This window comes from Buceros rhinoceros, unplaced genomic scaffold, assembly GCF_000710305.1.
Source record: "Buceros rhinoceros silvestris isolate BGI_N320 unplaced genomic scaffold, ASM71030v1 scaffold22396, whole genome shotgun sequence".
In the NCBI taxonomy this organism is placed as follows: domain Eukaryota; kingdom Metazoa; phylum Chordata; class Aves; order Bucerotiformes; family Bucerotidae; genus Buceros; species Buceros rhinoceros.
Window position 1 is genome coordinate 981 of NW_010418386.1, and position 937 is coordinate 1,917.

At 61.6% G+C, this 937-nt stretch overlaps 1 protein-coding gene across 1 annotated transcript in view; it reads right to left on the minus strand.

The window, feature by feature from the left end:
• Positions 1-6: 6 nt before the first annotated feature.
• Positions 7-937, minus strand: part of LOC104495555 (protein FAM131A-like) — a gene marked incomplete at both ends in the record, with an annotated part of 1,254 nt that continues 323 nt past the window's right edge. The window contains 2 exons of the mRNA XM_010138533.1: positions 7-147; positions 574-702. Coding sequence (XP_010136835.1) covers positions 7-147; positions 574-702 — 270 coding nt within the window. The remainder of the gene's footprint in view (positions 148-573; positions 703-937) is intronic.

A 937-nucleotide genomic window follows, 5' to 3' on the forward strand; every position in this document is an offset into this window, starting at 1 on the left:
AGAGGCTGGAGCAGAGGGTCTCGGGGGAGAGGGTGTGCGAGGAGTCGCTCTCAGGTTCGCAGGAGCCGTGCCGCACGCCCAGCTGGCACAGGTGGCCCTGCAACAGGTCTCGCAGCAGCACGCTGGCGGACACCGTGCCGGGCAGTTCTGTGGGGAAACGGGATGTGCAGGGTCAGTCCAAGGCCGGTGGCACCAGGGACTGCCAGCTGCCCTCTGCCCTGTGCCCCACGGGATGGGAGCAGTGGGATGAGGGCAGCCCCGTCCCAAACGTTGTGCCCCCTCTGCCCACAAATTGTGTGTGGCACTGGTGACCTCCAAAGGAAAAGTAAAGTACGCTCTGGCACTGCAGAGGCTGTCACGTTGTAGGGCTTCCCCATTCCTGGCACGGGCACTGCTTGCCACAGTGCCCAGGCGGGGACACTGCCCCATAAGGGGGTGGCCAGGCTAGGGAATGTGGCCAGGCACGGGGCACCCTGCTCCTTCACCCTTGGCATAGCAGTGGGACATCAACACTGGCAGTGGGATGCTGCCACCTTTCCCACCCGGGGGATGTCCACTCCCCGTGGCACTTACCGGAAGGCTGGGAGCTCTCTGTGGACGGCACAAAGTCCTCATCGTAGGACTCGTCATTGGAGTCGTCCCCGTCCACCGAGGACCAGGCTCGCAGCTTGGCCTCGGCGATGGCAAACTGCTCCGCCACGCCTGGCACAGGACAGGCACGGGTCACACGTGCGCCAGGAGATGTCCCCTAAATCCTCCAGTACCTCTGTGCCCATGCTGCCATGACACTAATGGATGGATGGATGGACGGGTGGATGGATGGATGGGACTTTGACCTTACAGTGCTTCTAGTTGCTTGTTCCATACAGAAACACTTGCGAATGGTGCTTACATGGGTGAGGACTCGCTTCACTCATTGATAAATAGTGGCCAACTG